General features: G+C 45.7%; 1 protein-coding gene across 1 annotated transcript in view; it reads left to right on the forward strand.

Moving 5' to 3' along the window:
• LOC128403015 (retinol dehydrogenase 12-like) overlaps nucleotides 1-12249 on the forward strand; it is a 29394-nt gene extending 17145 nt beyond the window's left edge. The window contains exons 4-7 of the mRNA XM_053367578.1: nucleotides 2425-2529; nucleotides 3439-3648; nucleotides 9381-9570; nucleotides 10940-12249. Coding sequence (XP_053223553.1) covers nucleotides 2425-2529; nucleotides 3439-3648; nucleotides 9381-9570; nucleotides 10940-11042 — 608 coding nt within the window. The 3' untranslated portion in view covers nucleotides 11043-12249. The remainder of the gene's footprint in view (nucleotides 1-2424; nucleotides 2530-3438; nucleotides 3649-9380; nucleotides 9571-10939) is intronic.
• The last annotated feature ends 2127 nt before the right edge of the window (nucleotides 12250-14376 follow it).

A 14376-nucleotide genomic window follows, 5' to 3' on the forward strand; every position in this document is an offset into this window, starting at 1 on the left:
CTCATCATCCTCTTCTCCTTCTGACTCATCAGTCTTGGGTTTGGGCTGGGGACCAGCTCCTCCCAGTGCCTGGGGACCTGGGCCTGGTGGAATTGCCTGAGGGGCAGTTGGTGGAGCATAGGGTGGAGGTGGTTTAATAATTCCTCCCTCCTCATCTTCTGGGTCTAGTATCACTGGGGGCCTTTCTGACTTCCCTGCCGGTCGAACTGCACAAACTGTACTTTGTGGGGCGTTGCCTCGGCAGGCTTTCAACCATGATGGGTTCTTTTCTACATTGGTTTTCCAAGTAGAAATGTAGGGGATCTGGTCTGGGTGGACGTTCAAGATATTTTGATACAGTGGGTTGATTAGTTGCAAATTAAGACTGCCCTCCGATGGCCAATTAGTTTGTTGGGGCCAATCAACTTCACACAATGTCCTCATCCTCTGTCTTCTCAATTTCCCCAATCATCATGCTTTGTGGCTGCTTTCCAGTTGTTTAAAAAAAAAACATTCCAGAGGACTATATTGGCTTGCCCCAGACCCCATTTTTTTTCTTTTTTTTTTCTTCAGATACTCTGCTCCTAACAGGTTGTAAATTCTTTCACACTCCACACACTACAGCCCTACAATCGCTCGGCCAAGGGGGACACTAAGCCCTGGCCCACACTTGACAATTCAGTCACTAGAGTATCTGACATGCAACATACAACATACAAAGCACATCAATATAGTTTCAACATGTAACACACTAAACACACCAAAATAATTTCAGCATGCAATACACAAAACACACCAAAGTAATTTTCCCTCCTTCTTCTGTTCCAAATTTTTGCTGGTGGCACTCTCCTGCACAACCAGTCCCCCCCCCTTTTTTTTTTTTTCCTGGTGGCTGGCACTCTACTGCGCAACCAATCCCCTTTATTCCTGGTGGCCCACCTGCCACGCCCTTTTTTCCCTTCCTGGCTGCACTCTACTGCATAACCAGGTGAGGCTGATCAGGCCTCGCCCTTTCCGTCGGGCTGCCCTTTCCGTCGGGCTTACCTTTTCCGCTGCGGATTCCCTTCCCCTCGGCGCCGTCCTCTTTGTTTTTCTCCCTCAACAAGATGTCTCCACTGCAGGACAGTGTGGCTGGCTCCCCCCACGAAACAGGCGGGGTGCGCACGGGAGCCTGCAAACGCTGCTGAGCTGTTCACCTTGGTTGAGCCTGGCCCTCCGGTCCATATTTGGGGAGGGGGCTTATCCCGGACGAGCCCCCAAAGAAATGAAGCCTTATTTACCTAGGGATCCATCAGCCACGCCATCCCCGGACCTTGGAGGGAACAAAAGTACCAGGAAAGCAAAATCTTCTTTGGAGAAAAAGAGTTTATTGAAATCTGTGTACAAAGACATTTTGTACACAGAGACAACCAGTTGGATAGCTCCTGAAAATACACTGGCTGTAAATACATGGCATTTGGCAGGCATTCTTATACTGTAGGTACACATTTCTCCACCAATCACCAATTGCCAACCTATAGGTACACCTCCCTTCCACCAATCACCAATTGCCAACCTATAGGTACACCTTCCTTCCACCAATCACCAATTGCCAACCTATAGGTACACCTTCCTTCCACCAATCACCAATTGCCAACCTATAGGCACACCTTAGGAGGATAATCACGTTAAGCACGTTCCTTACCCATTTCCCTGTCTTTTGAGCCTACGTGGCTCCTCTTATTCTTTACTTGACCAGTGTCACAAGCCAAACCTGCTTAAGCAATCTTTATTGGAATCTAAAGCCAAAGCTTGCTCAGGCAATCTATATTGCAAACTTGACCAGTGTCACAAGCCAAACCTGCTTAAGCAATCTTTATTGGAATCTATATTGTGACAGAGCTAAACCGTCCCTTCCTTCAATAGCCCATTCATATAATCCATTTCTTTCCCACTAGTGCTTCCATTTATTTATTTATCCTGTCACGTGGTCCAACAGATGGTGGTATCTCACTACTTATTTACCTAAATTAGTAGGAGATCTTGGCAAGAACCATCAACCCTCTGTCTGATAGAAGTTTAAATTCCCTCCACCTGTCGGTCCCGTTGGTTAAACTGTAAAGTTTTTCTGTAGACTGAGTAACACAGTCTAATATTTCCTCACTTAGTATTTGCTAATTATTTTAATCAATTTACTATACTGTACTTCCTTGTTCCCAACATATATATTCACAGTAACCTTAAATCATAGAATTGTAGAGTTCAAAGGGATCATAGGGGTCATCTAGTCCAACCCCTGGAAAGCAGGAATGTCAAATAAAGCATCCATGACAGATAGGTGGCCATGTAACCAAATGCTAGTTATGATGACAGTTTAATAAGAGCCTTGCTCCTTAAAACATCTCAATCTTCTTGTCTTTGGTATTTTCTGCTTAATACCCCAATCTCGGCCATTATTTCCTGTAGAGGAGAAGAAGCTCCATATCCTCATTAACAATGCAGGAGTGATGATGGCTCCCTATTCCAAGACTGCTGATGGTTTTGAAATGCATATTGGAGTCAATCACCTTGGTAAGATCATGAGACATTGATGTGATAAATGGATATATTACCTGGCTTCTCTTTGCCTTTGCTTATCTTCCCTGCTCTTTTCCCCAGATTTCACAGATTATTCCTGTATTTGTAAACCTGAGTTTATACAGGAAAAGCATAGAGACAGGCGTTGTTGAGGATAACACCATGAGTATTTCACAAATTAAATTTGAACGCAAAAAGTTATAGACACACTGTAAACTCTAGTATGGACAGGCCCCAAGTCACAGTCCCCTGGAGATTTAATTAAATTATTTATACTGTGCCCATCTTGGTTGAATTTCATATATTCATTTGAACTAACCAGCCAATTTTTTGGTTATCTATTTCTAGTTGATTTATAGTACAGTAAAATTAATGTCATTTTGTTTGATTTTTTTTAAAAAAACATAAAGTGTTTACATTATTGTGAGTACTATTTTTGTTCTAAAGGTTAGTTTTACATTATACATATGTATGCCCATAAGCTCTAGAAAAAGGTAAAGGTAAAGGACCCCTGACAGTTACTGTAAGTCCAGTCACAGACGACTCTGGGGTTGCGGCGCTCATCTCGCTTTACAGGCCGAGGGAGCAGACGTTTGTCCTCAAACAGTTTTTGCAGGTCATGTGGCCAGCATGACTAAGCCGCTTCTGGCGAAACCAGAGCAGCGCACGGAAATGCTGTTTACCTTCCCGCCGGAGCGGTACCTATTTATCTACTTGCACTTTGACGTGCCTTTGAACTGCTAGCTTGGCAGGAGCAGGGACCGAGCAACGGGAGCTCACCCGTCGCGGGAATTTGAACTGCCAACCTTCTGATCGGCAAGCCCAAGGCTCAGTGGTTTACACCACAGCGTCACCCACGTCCCTAAGCTCTAGTAAATAATTGTAAATCTCCTCTCCCTTTAGGGCATTTTCTCTTAACATTCCTGCTGCTGGACCGTTTGAAAGAGTCAGCCCCAGCTCGGATAGTGAATGTGTCTTCGCATCTCCATGCTTTTTGGCGGATAAACTTCAAGAACCTGCAGGGAGAGAAATACTACAATGGGTTCCTGGCATACTGTCAAAGCAAACTGGCTAATGTTCTGTTTACCAGGGAGCTGGCTCGTAAATTGCAAGGTGAGCTTTAAGAATGAAATGCTAATGGCGCACAACCACTCATATGTACGTATATAATAGGGTTGCCCATAGCCAAAGCCTGGATGTGAGAGGAAGGGGGAAGTCACAGATTACTGAAAGGTTGCACGCATGAGAGACAACCCAATCTCCAAGCGGTGAGAGACTCTAGGGATACCAGCACTTACCCTGTGTTCAGCTTTCTTGGAATGAGGTCAGTGGAGACTGTGGTGTCTTTAAGATATATGGTTTTATTTACACATACATACAATCTCAGCATATGATGGAGGGGCTCATGGCATTAGCACAGCATAGATCTTGCTTCCTCATTTGTTTGCTGGGAGCCCCAAAGTCCAGCACAGAGGTAAACATGCCTCTCTCCCAGGTGCTGCAGCATCTCCCCACTTCCCCTCTCACTCGCAAGCAGCTTTCCAGCTCTCAGCTCCTTTGTTGTCCTTTTGCTTCTTTGTGACCTAGATGCAGCTAATTTCAACATAGCTCATTCCTTTGAAGTGAAGCAGAGCACTACAGTGGCTGTCTGGTCTTTGAATTCAAAGAGCTTGCCTGACTGGCTCCCAACCTCCCCCAATCTCGTAACCATAGCTGGGTTGAAATTTAATGGAAGCATCAGAATGAAATGACTCTGCAGCTATTAAAAGTATTATTTGGAGCCGTGGGTAGAGAAAAGGTTATGCATCACCACATCACCTCTATGTTTCTCACTGCTCCCAATGAGGAATTTTAAATATTGCACATTGAAAGGGGCCATTGGGCTAACCTGACATGCATTTTGTAGGCATTGGATGTCTAAATTGTCCTAATATTGTATCTTACCCATGCCATTGCCAGTGGCTTCTAATGTTATCTAAATTAAGGGTTTTCAGTGATTTATGAATCCACTTTCCACAGTCTCAAATGCTTCTTTATCCCCAAGGATATTTCTGCCAAGCTGTGGTAAAGTTGCCCCCAGCCGCCGCCCCTCCCTCACCTGGAGGGCTGGAGGGCGCCTTTACTTTTTACAGAAACAGGACAAAATAAAAACCGGTAAGGCTGCCACCACTCCCTCTGTTCCGGGGAACCCAGATCCACAACCCAGGGAGAAGGCTGTGCCCCGTTGTTGCTGGTTATCCCCACTCCACAAGTTGTATTTACTGACTTGCAGACAGAAATCCTACGGTAGAGCACGACCAAGCGTAAGGCTAGGAATTAGCTTTTCCCCCGGAAAGGCACACAAACCAAACAGTTTCTTCTTTAAAATTTATTTTAAAAGAACATAAGAAAACATGCTAAAATAGCAGGCACTTCTTTAGTAAGTTACAAGCAAGAAAAACAAGAACATTGTAAAGTCTGACTAGCTCACATACTCACAACTAAGACACAGAATAGTTAGAGTCCTTTCAAAGATCCGCATTCAGAGGCTTTCGCAATTCTCCATCACAAAGGACGAAAAGGACGGCTACTTAGATGGAACATCAGCAGCCGGGCGATTTGTGGATTGCAGAGCGAGCTTTCTCAGCCATTCCAAAGATCTTTTATCCCTGATTTGCAGGTGGCGTCGGAACCCCCCCCCCCGAAACCAATCATAACTCCTGATTATTTTTAAATTCTCCAATGACCGACTTGCGGACTAATCAATCTAACTTCTGGCAGCTGGACCCATTAAGGAACAGCTTTTAAACAAACACTAACTTTACTACACAAGCCATCTCACTGCTGTCTTTCCTCTCAGTTCAAACTCAAACTGGTTCCGAAGTGCTTATTTGTGTTACGAAAAAGGACCAATGCAGAAGCAAGCACCAGGTGGCTGGAATGGTAAACAGGAAACTGATGTTATTGGATTGTCCCGTGGGAAACTGGGACTGTTTGTAAAGTGCTCTGAGAGCCGGATGTTACCTCAGAGCAGCACATGACCCAGTACTGGAAGTACATGGGAGGAGTTTATTCTCTCTCTGCGTTGGGGAAGCAGAGTGTGCAGACATGTTTCTCTGTACTGGTGAAAGACAGGAATAAAGACATGTAGATATATTTCTGTCTGTCTCTTTCCCCCTCCCTGGGAGAGGAGTGGGGGAGGAGTGCTGGTGTGTTCTCTTCACGTTGAGGAGAATCGCCGATTGGAGACCTCCTTTGATCTTGCCGGGAGTCGCAGACGGGAGGTCATAGGGAATCAAGCCGGGCACCTGGAGGGTGGCCAAATTCCTCTGGACTAAGAGCTAAGCTGGAGGCTCTGGCTTTTGGCTTGGATCCCGACAACTGGTAGCATAACGATGGATATCTGATCTATGAGAATCTGCATGAGAGGTGAGAGGTCGATGAATCGTTGCCATCCTCTGCACCTAAGGAGATAAAGAAAGCGTCTGCCTGCAGCCAGAAGCTGAAACAGACAGCTGGACACCGAGAGGAGTGTGTTTCAAGGCAACGGAGCCCCAAGAAAAGGTATGCTGCATTTTGGGGGAGAGAAAAGTGAACGCAGAAAGATTAATTTCTGGTTCACAAGCTGCGTTTGAAAAACAGCTCTGAAAGAGCAAGCTTGCATACCAGGCATTCCTGTGGTGAGATAAAGAGTTCTGTCCTGAGCAGGTTGCTAGGCAACGTCTGCCAGTTACTGAGTGCCTAAAAAGAGCCTGGGAAATCGAAAGTGTATCTGCGCAGCTGTGCAAGGGTTTTGAAAAAACAACCCAAAGGCTTGCCTGCCAGTGAAGCAGTAAACAAAGACTTTTGGAGTTTTACTGGCTTGAAAAGTGAAAGCTGGCTTGAGATTGAGTGTAAAGCTGACCCTTGGATTCAGCATGGATGCCAAGAAGGGGGGAGTGCCCCTGAATGCCGTGGTTCTAGAAGAACACAGCCGGCATGCTGCACTGGAAGTAAAGGACAGGGGGAGGAAGGAACGGAGTTCTAATTCCCCCGCAGATGAGGCTACTGGAAAGGATGCTGTAGCTTTGAATGTTGTCCAGTGTTACAATTGCGGACAGGCTGGGCATCTTCAGCGGAGCTGTAAGAAGCCACGTCAGCCAAAAGGAGCGAAGGGCCGCTCAGCAAAGCCTGAGGCGTCAGGCAAAGGTCGTACCAAGCCTATGGTGGAACCTGGAAAGGCTTTGATGGCGAAAGGAACCACGCCAGATGTTGGGAACGCGTTTATTATCGACACTGCAGCGACCGTTCATATGTCCCCACACAGAGGACTCTTTTCAACGTTTAAGAAGCAAAGCTTCACTGTGACACAGGCCAATGGTCAGGAGCTAGAAGCGGCCGGCGTGGGGACTGTCTATCTTAAGAGTCTGGACTTGACAATAAACAATGTTTACTTGGTTCCTGAATTAAAATTCAATCTGCTGAGTGTTTCGCAGATTGCAAAGAGAGGACTGAAACTGTCCTACGATGCTGAGAGCTGCGAGATCTACAAAGATGGAGAGTTATATCTTTCTGCCAAGGAGAAGGATGGACTTTATTTGTTGACTTTTGCACAAAGTGATTACATGGAATGTAATTCATCTGTGTCTAACCTAGTTTCTCTTGCAGGTGTGAGCAAGAAGGTGACCGGAGTCAACAGAGCATTTCAGCGGGTGTATGCTGATGTGATTGGTCCTCTAGAACCATCTAGAGGCAATGCAAGATATTATCTTGTGTGTGTGGATCATTTCTCTAACTATGTCTGGGTTTATGTGTTGAGAAAGCCAAAGGAAGCCTTGGAGAGGTTTCAGGAGTTTTGTGACAAAGTTAAGAGTATGCATGATGCTAACATTGATTGTCTATTCACAGATGAGAAGCAGATTTTTCTTTTACAGGATTTCCAGCGGTTCCTGCAGAAGAAGGGGATCAGACACAAGATTGCTGTTTCAGCGGAAGCGTGGAACAGGGGTGTCTGTGTACGGGTGAACAGAGAATTGCAAAAGGGGATGGAAGCGCAATTGCTTAGTTCACATCTGCCACATGAGTACTGGGCCGAGTCTCTAATGTCGTTCTGTTATACGAAAGTGAGAAAGGTTTCAAAAGAGTTGGGAAGTTCTCCTTTTGAGAAACTGTTCCACAGAAAACCTTCTGTTGCCCATTTCAAGGTTTTTGGGTCTCATGTGAGAACAGAAGCTCCAGGTGGAGTAAAGAATGCCAGAGGCATTTTTGTGGGGTATGAAAAGGGTCTCTACAGAGTAATTTTGTCTGAATCTGGTCAGGTGATTCTCACAAAATTTCTAGAGAGTGTTCCTGAACAGGAGAGAGTGATAGTACACACATTTCCCACTGAGGACGATTCAGATGATGATGATTTCACTGATTTCAGCTGTACAGAAAGTGATGACACTGATAGCTCGGAGAGCTCAGTTGTCACAGTCATTGAGAGAAAGTCTCACACAATAGATAGGCCTTCACAGGTGAGGGATGAACCACTGTTTACCATTGGAACTAGTTCTCCAAAGAGTCCTGAGACTGGACCAGTGAGCAGAGAGGATCAGCACCTCATACGTAGATCTGAGAGAGTTACAAAGGGTCAACCACCCAAGAGGTACTCAAAAGAGTTTGCTAACTTAGCTGTTGCATGTGTTGCTGTTGTAAACAACCAAGGACAGGTTGGAGCTGTGTCTAAGTCAGAGACAAAGACACAACAGAGAGTTGCTAGCCAAGGTAATGCAGATGCACTCATTCCTTGGAAACCAGACAACCAGAGAGGTACACTGGGGAAACCAGTGGCGGGGAGTTCCAAGGGTGGAACTGAAACAACAGGGGAGTGTTATGTGTATAACAACTGTTTGTTTTCTTCTCTGGATCATGCTTTGCTTGCTGCAACACGCATTGTTTCTTTTGGGGGAGGATGTTACGAAAAAGGACCAATGCAGAAGCAAGCACCAGGTGGCTGGAATGGTAAACAGGAAACTGATGTTATTGGATTGTCCCGTGGGAAACTGGGACTGTTTGTAAAGTGCTCTGAGAGCCGGATGTTACCTCAGAGCAGCACATGACCCAGTACTGGAAGTACATGGGAGGAGTTTATTCTCTCTCTGCGTTGGGGAAGCAGAGTGTGCAGACATGTTTCTCTGTACTGGTGAAAGACAGGAATAAAGACATGTAGATATATTTCTGTCTGTCTCTTTCCCCCTCCCTGGGAGAGGAGTGGGGGAGGAGTGCTGGTGTGTTCTCTTCACGTTGAGGAGAATCGCCGATTGGAGACCTCCTTTGATCTTGCCGGGAGTCGCAGACGGGAGGTCATAGGGAATCAAGCCGGGCACCTGGAGGGTGGCCAAATTCCTCTGGACTAAGAGCTAAGCTGGAGGCTCTGGCTTTTGGCTTGGATCCCGACAATTTGCTCCCTATGGCAAGCTCTGATAAGTGTTGCTAGTTCCCAAACTGTGCTGGGCATTGCACTTCAAGACTGCAGGGAGAGAGGGAGATGCCCAACCATCAAGACAGATTAACATTCTGTTCATTCCCGCCCCGCCCCCCTAAATATGTAAACCATTCATTTAGTATGCTATAACAGATTTCAATTTAAAAGATGTTAACTTTTTGCTGTTTTATTTATATTTTTTGGGTATTTTTTAAAAATGGCTTTGTTAAACCCTCGATACTAATTGAGTGCTGCACAAGGTTCGGTGCATTGCAATGATATTGTGTGTATTACAGTGAAAAGGGTGGTCCAATACTAGCTGCCTTACAGGGTACATGGGAACAATATTACCGTACTCCTTTCCTTTTGAACCTTTGGATTCATATATTTTGGTTGATATTTCTGCTTCATGTTTTTCTAGGCACTGGAGTTACTGTCAATGCTTTACATCCTGGTGTGGTTGATTCTGAATTGGCGCGTTACTCATATACGTCAGGAATTTTTAAAGCGCTGTTTCGCTTCACGTTTAAGACACCAAAAGAAGGAGCCCAGACTAGTATTTACTGTGCAGTGGCAAAGGAACTGGAGTCAGTGAGTGGGCAATATTTCAGGTGGGTCTGGGATTGTGATTTGCAGTTGGAATACAGACATCTGGATTCAGCACATCTGGATAAAGTTTTCTGTGGTAATGCTCAGAGGTGCCCACATCAGACCCAGAAGGCAATATTAAAATGGCACATTGCACATTAAAAGAAAGAGTTCATATGCAATAGCTCTAACTTAAAAACAGCAGTGTGGACATGGGTTGTGAAAAGTCTTTGCCTCTGGTACAGCAGACACAGAACAATTGCTCCTTCAAAATATTAAAGGTAAAGGTAAAGGACCCCTGACAGTTAAGTCCAGTCATGAACGACTCTGGCGTTTTGACGCTCATCTCGCTTTACTGGCTGAGGGAGCCGACGTTTGTCCGCAGACAGTTTTTCTGGATCATGTGGCCAGCATGACTAAGCCGCTGCTGGCGAAACCAGAGCAGCGCATGGAAACGCCATTTACCTTCCCTGACAGAGCGGTACCTATTTATCTACTTGCACTTTGACGTGCTTTCAAACTTCTAGGTTGGCAGGAGCAGGGACTGAGCAACGCGGGGATTTGTCCTAGGCTCTAGGCTTAGTGGTTTAGACCACAGCGCCACCCACATCCCATCTTCGAACTATACAGAAGCTATACAGAAATAACAAAGCTATTATCAGGAACATCCAGACAGAACAAAAGCCCTTTTCATACATAGTCAATGGGGGGGGTGTCATATACCAAAATTTGCCCCTTACTTTTTCAACGGTGGACAGGACAGCTTCTTTATCTTGTGAACTGCCCTGAGTTTTTCGGATGAAGGGTAGTATATAAATTTAATAAACAACACCAACAATAATTCATTATTATTTTTTGTAACTTGAGAAATGACAAGCAGTTTGCTGCCAGTGGGCTGGCCACTAATTCCTTCACTCTCAAATGATTCGGATGTAGCTTCAGTTTGGAGGGGGGGGGAGCTGCAACAAAGCCATAGTGTCTCCTTATTGGCAACCACCATGTTTTGTGGCAACTGTCTCAGCCACCAATGACTGCAAAAATTAGGCAAAGGGCAGTGGACAGTGCCCCATACAAAAACAATGAAAACATCCCCTTTGTTCAGGAGTTTGAATTTGCTCCGATGTGATCACTCAGTTAATAGGTTTGGCTATTCCTCGTCTTGCTTGTCAACCCTATTGAATTGTCTGAGACTTACTTCTCAGTAAACATGTATAGGATTGTGCTGCTGGTGTAACCTTAGCCCACTGTTGTCCATAAACCCAATTTGCTGTCATATTGATTTGGGAAATACGCTCAATGTTTAATCAGAATTCTGATTCTTTGATGGTTTTGAAGGGCTTAACAAATGATTAACAAAGTGCCTAATGAATATTTATTTTTTTCTTTCTACAGTGACTGTAGACCTGCCTGGGTTGCTTCTCAGGCTTGTAACAAAGAGACTGCAAAAAAGCTGTGGCAAGTCAGCTGTGAGCTGATGGGCATCCAGTGGGAGTGAACTGGGGTGGGTCTGTGGTTGACATTCGTAGACAGAATGTGAAGGCAACCAGAAAGAAATAAACTATCCTTATCTTCTCATGTGTAGATGTCAGTGTCTAGCAGGCACTTTATAAACATAGATTGTATATTAATAAAATATGTTCTAATCAACACTGAGTTCTACTCTTTGGTGTCCTGAAGACAGTGATACTTAGCTGCAAACACATAACTGCTTCCCTGGCGGGGGGGAAGTGAATCTGCCCTAATTGGTTTGTCATATAACTTTCACATGTAAACCTGTTAGATTGGTTGGATTTTGAGAAATTATCTGTACATAGAGGAGGGCAAAAGGATTTTTTTTATGTACTGAGTCAGAATCTTCTTCCTTCACTTCACATTGAAAACTCTTTTTAAAAAACCCACAAAACACTGTATGCATTATCTGAAAATGGAAGTCTGTAGTCACATCCACACCAAACATTTAAAGCACATTTGTAGCATTTTGACAGTCATGGCTCCCCACAAAGTATCCTGAAAACTGTAGTTTACCCCCCAAGCTACAATCCCCAGCACCCTTAAAATTACAGTTCTCAGGATTCTTTGAGGAAAGCCAAGCTTAGGGTTGAACCAGTGAAGACGGTGAAGGTCCTGTGTGAGTGCCTGGAGGCGGTTGGAGGATGGATGGCGGCTAACAGTGAAGGGAAACAGTTAGGGTTACCCCAAACAGCCCTAAAAACTGTTTGTGAATTCTCCCCCCCAGCCAGGCCTCGCCTCAAGCATTTTAAAACTGCATTTCCTCTAAGACAAAAAGCATTAGCCAAGCATATTCCGCTTGCTGTAACTAAAAAAGATTGCAACAAAGGTAGAGAACAGTCCATTGTTTCCCAGGCCTTTCTCAGGCTTTTGGCCTTGCTATAAACCACATTGCAACTTGCTTTCTATCCGGGAACCATGCCAAAGCACAAGAATGAAATAACTGGCACACTCTGAAATCCCCTCACCCCCTTTCCTGGGAAAAGTCCAAAAATGGTCCCAAGACAGAAAATTTCTGTTCATGCTCAGGGGAACTCATGGGCAGGACTCTTGAAGAAGGAGGAGAAAGGGGGAGGGAACTGGAAAGGGATATATACTCTGTGCAATGGCTTCGTGCTTGTTTTGTGACTTATCACACTTGCTCCTCTGCCCACCCGGGTTGGCAGAATAAAAAGCTCTTTCTCTGGATTTAACCCCTTGGTGTCGTTTGGCTCCTTTCGTCCCTGCTCGGGTGCAACATTTTCCTACCCATGGTAAAGGGCCTAGAAAGACTACATTTTCTGGTGCATTGGCCGGGAAAAAGCACGTTCCCCGGAGTTGAGGGACAAAGGTCCAGGGCGTCACTGCGAGGCGAACAGCTCGGGCTCCGGGTCAACAGTTCCAGCGCGCATCCTGCCAAGTTCGTGGGAGGGACTGGCCACCCGTTCCTGAGTAGACACGCAACGGCCGTGTAGAAGGAAGGTACCTCGAGGAACAAGGTAGGCTCCACAGGGTTTTAGGTGGGAGCAAGAAAAAAGAGAGTTTGATCAGCTCCACCAGTAGGGCAGTAAAAGGTGCCACTGGTTTTGGTTTCGCCCAGCAAAGAAGCAGTAAAGGTGCTGCTGGGCCCCGGTCAAAGTCGAAGTGCTGCCAGTTGGTTGTTGGTTTTGGTAAAGTGCCACTGGTTTTTGGTTTGCCCAGAAAAGCAGTAGAAAGGGTGCTGCTGCGCACCGGTCAAAGTCTAAGCGCTGCCGGTTGTGGTTTTGGTGTTGGTAAAAAGGGGATTGGGGGAGGTGCATGGGTTTTTCTGAATGTTCGTGTGGGGACACTCCAGTGAATCTTTTGAGTGTGTGAGACGGTGGAAGCAACGTGACTGAGTGAAAAAATAACTAGGAGGGCGGAGTGTCCCAGTATCCCAGTGTCCAAGTATTCCAGGGTCCCAGGGTCATGGAGAAAAAGCAGTAAAACAACTCCCACGACCCCCCTGCAATGTTTCCTGAACAAATTGGAAAGATGCCACTCAAGTAGATGATTGAGGATTTAAAACTGAAGAAAAATAGACTCCAACACTTATGTGAAGTTCCTGACCGTCCCCCATGGCTTAGGAAAAGTAGAACTGTGATTACCCGAGTCAAACTGTGCTCAGTACAATTACAAGTTAAAAAGCCAGCAGTTTTGCCAGTCCCAGAAGAGGAGTAATTTGGCCCCCTCCAACCTATGCACCCAACTGCACCCGTTGCTGCACAAGGGTTGCCAAATCTGGGAGCAGGCGAGGGTGAGGGCACTGGTCCTTTTCCCCCTGCCCAGAAGAAGACTGGTCCTTCCCCCCCTTGCACAGGGTAAGGATCCCCAACTCCCAAGAAAAGAGGAAGAGAGGAAAGTGAGGAAGAAGGTGATGTGGAGAATTCAGAAGGAATTTAGAAAGTGGACACGCAGTCCAAAAGAGTGTTTCAGTATGTAGAACCACATGTGGCTTCTTGGGATAGAAGCAGCATAACGCAAGGATGAGCATTGACAGAAAGAAACAGAGCAGAAGGCTTTGAGAGCCGCATGGGACAGAACTGTTTAAAAAAAGAGAGAGAGAATTAAAAAACCCGAGGGATTAAAAAAACCCTAGGATTACAATATTGACCATTGAGGAAATCCGCAAGATACATGCCCTCAGGGCAGCGGACAATACTGACGCTGCAATTGAGGTCTCTTACCGCAGGAACACGCCCCCTTGGGATTACAATAATACTGCTGGAAGGGCGGCCTTAGAGACTTATCACAAAAATGTTTTAGAAGGCATGAGAAGGGCAGCGAAAAGGCCTACAAATATGGCAAAATTATCTGAGGTTTTTCAGCTGCCCAGTGAGCCCCCAGGAGTATTTTTGGAGAGATTAAAAGAGGCATTCCGCAAGTACACCCCCGTAGATCCTGATGATGAGGCCCAAGAGGTGATTGTAAAAACTACCTTTGTGATGCAAGCAGCTCCTGACATAAGACGAAAAATCCAAAAGCATGAGAACTTTATGGGGAACCGTATCGAATGGATGTTAACTCTTGCCCAGACAATTTGCAATCAAAGGGGGGGAAGAAGCAGAAACACAGAGAGAAAAATACCAGACCAAAAAATTAATGGCACTAAGAGCCAGCCAGCAGCCAGCAGCCAAAAATGCAATCCTGGAGGGTGTCCACGGGAGGGGCAGAAGACACCTAGGGAAGAAACCAGTGCGCCATCTGCAGGCAAGAAGGTCACTGGAAAATGGAATGCCCACAGGCCCCACTCCCCCGCTCCCCACAGGCTGGGAACAGGAACCCCATGGCCTGAACCCCAGCCGGGAGCACAGGCAATGGCC

The sequence above is a fragment of the Podarcis raffonei genome, chromosome 1 (assembly GCF_027172205.1).
Source record: "Podarcis raffonei isolate rPodRaf1 chromosome 1, rPodRaf1.pri, whole genome shotgun sequence".
Lineage (NCBI taxonomy): Eukaryota > Metazoa > Chordata > Lepidosauria > Squamata > Lacertidae > Podarcis > Podarcis raffonei.